Below are 2481 nucleotides of genomic sequence, written 5' to 3'. Positions count from 1 at the left end.
ATTAAGGAATTAGACATGCCAAGCTGCTGTTAGACCAGCCATTAAACAAAACTAATTTCTAAATTACCACACATTCCTCGGCAATTGTCACATAAATTATAAGGCATTACGCAATTAAAACAAATTCCCTAGCCAAAAAAAGATTTTTGTGTTTTTGAGACCCTAGATGTTAGGACATTGCGAAACAATTAATCCACTCAAGGCAGCCCCATTCACCTTTCATAGGTTTAGACAAACTCCTATGAATATAGAATGTAGTGTGGTCTCATTATAATTAGTTAAAACTGCCAAAATGAAAAAAAAAATAGAAACCAGTTGTGACAATTTCTTTTGTTATGATCAGCTGCCATATATAGCTGTGTCAGAGACAGGAAGACAAAATGATGAAAACAGCATGTGACTCAAAGAACCCTAACAGGTCCTATCAATAGCTAAAAATGTCAATAGTATAAAACTAACTAGCTGCAGTACACTGAGCTTGCAAGAGGTTGTCTCAGCTCCCAACTGAAACGTATTCAGTATGGGCACCTGCCTACATTTACTTGCTATTAAACTGAGCATCAACACACCATTGTACTGAACGAATTGACAAAGAAGTAACCTTGAACAAATCAGAACCAATAAATAACCAAATATTCTCAAAAATACTAAGGAAAATAATGTGCAGAGCATATATACCAATGAGAAAAGTGTTTTAAAAGTTCAAAACATCATTTACAAAAGTGGGAAGAGCTGACAGTCTGACCAAGCTTTGAGGTCTACTATAATAGCTGCAGGAGACAGAGATAAGGTGAGGAGGCTGAACATAGAATTTCAAAGATCCGCCAGGAAACATAAGGAAGTATACTGGAATATGCGCTGCAAAAAGCTTGAGGAGAATTGCTTGAAAGGTCACACAAGGCATCTATTCGCTCAGGTGAAGAACATCCAAATGCCTTTCTCTGCTCATAAAGGAACAATCAAAAACAAGGACAGAACCGAAGCATACGACCAGCAAGGTATAAGGCACAGGTGGATAGAATACACTGAAGAGCTGTATGCATGCGAAAATGAACCCGGGACTTTGCAGAATGATGACGCGCTGGAATTAGAACCACCGATCATGGAAGCGGAAGTTGCATTGGCCATCAAGCAGCTTGCTAAGAACAAAGCTCCGGGCATAGATAACATCCCAGTGGAATTATTGCGCCCTGTACCATTGGCAGTCATCACGACCCTGTGTCAAAAGATCTGGGAATCTGGCAAATGGCCGAGAGACTGGAAAAGATCCATATTTATCCCGTTACTGAAAAAAGGTGACACCCGAGATTGCTCGAATTATCACACAATAGCTCTGATCCCGCATGCGAGCAAAGTGCTCCTAAAGATCATACAGGAGTGGCTGAGGTCAACAATCGAGGCAGAATTGCCCGATGTACAAGCAGGTTTCAGGCGGGGACGCGGCACTCGTGACCACATCGCAAACCTGCGTTGGATCATTGAAAGATGTCGGGAATATCAAAATAAGATCTACCTGTGCTTCATAGACTACACAAAGGCATTTGCATTGACCATATGCAACTGTGGGAAGCCTTAAAAGAGTTGGGTGTACCACCGCATCTGGTTAAGTTGATCAGATCGTTATATTCCAAGCAGGAAGCCACAGTTCGGACACAATGCGGAGATACTGAATGGTTCCACTGTAGAAAAGGAGTGCGACAAGGCTGCATCCTGTCCCCCTTTCTGTTTAATCTGTATGCGGAAGTCATCACGCGGAAGGCAGGACTGGAGGAGTCAGAAATTGGAGTAAAAATCGGCGGAAGAAACATCAATAATCTCTGATACACTGACGACACTACCTTGTTGGCTGAAACGAAAAAGGGACTTGAGGATTTGATAATCAAAATCAAGCACGAAAGCGAAAAAATGGGTTTGCAATTGAACTTAAAAAAAACGAAAATAATGACGACCGCAGTCAACAACATCAAAATAAAAATCGGCGATGAGGAAATAGAATGTGTTCAGGAATTTACTTTCCTAGGCTCAAACATCAACTGGGGCGGAGAACTTTGCTCAGAGGTAAAAAGAAGGACAGCGCTCGGCTGAAGTACAATGCTGAACATGGAAAAAATTTGGAAAAGCAGAGATATCAGCCTCACCACTAAATGCAGGCTAGTCCGTGCAATTGTTTTTCCAATAACCATGTATGGATGTGAAAGTTGGACCCTGAAAAAACCCGACAGAAGGAAGATCGACGGTTTTGAACTTTGGTGCTGGAGAAAGCTTCTCCGCATTCCATGGATAGCGAGAGTAACGAACAAAGAAGTGCTAGAGCGCATAAAGCCAGATATCTCGTTAGAAGGGAAAATCACTAGACTCAAACTGACCTATTTCGGCCATATAATGCGATCAAATTCGCTAGAAAAATCGGTCATGCTAGGGATGGTAAGGGCAAAAGAAGACCCGGCCGCCAGCGGACTCGTTGGCTTAACACCATCAAAG

The 2481-nt window shown here is 42.0% G+C and overlaps 1 protein-coding gene across 1 annotated transcript; it reads left to right on the top strand.

Moving 5' to 3' along the window:
* The first annotated feature begins 853 nt into the window (after positions 1-853).
* Positions 854-1576, top strand: LOC114658417 (uncharacterized). The gene has a single exon (XM_028810492.2). It carries the CDS (start codon positions 854-856, stop codon positions 1574-1576), a length of 723 nt encoding a protein of 240 aa, XP_028666325.2.
* Positions 1577-2481: the final 905 nt, after the last annotated feature.

Source organism: Erpetoichthys calabaricus, chromosome 10 (genome assembly GCF_900747795.2).
Source record: "Erpetoichthys calabaricus chromosome 10, fErpCal1.3, whole genome shotgun sequence".
NCBI classification, from domain to species: Eukaryota; Metazoa; Chordata; class Cladistia; order Polypteriformes; family Polypteridae; genus Erpetoichthys; species Erpetoichthys calabaricus.
The sequence above is the reverse complement of the archived record's forward strand: the minus strand, read 5'-3'. Positions and strand labels throughout refer to the sequence as shown.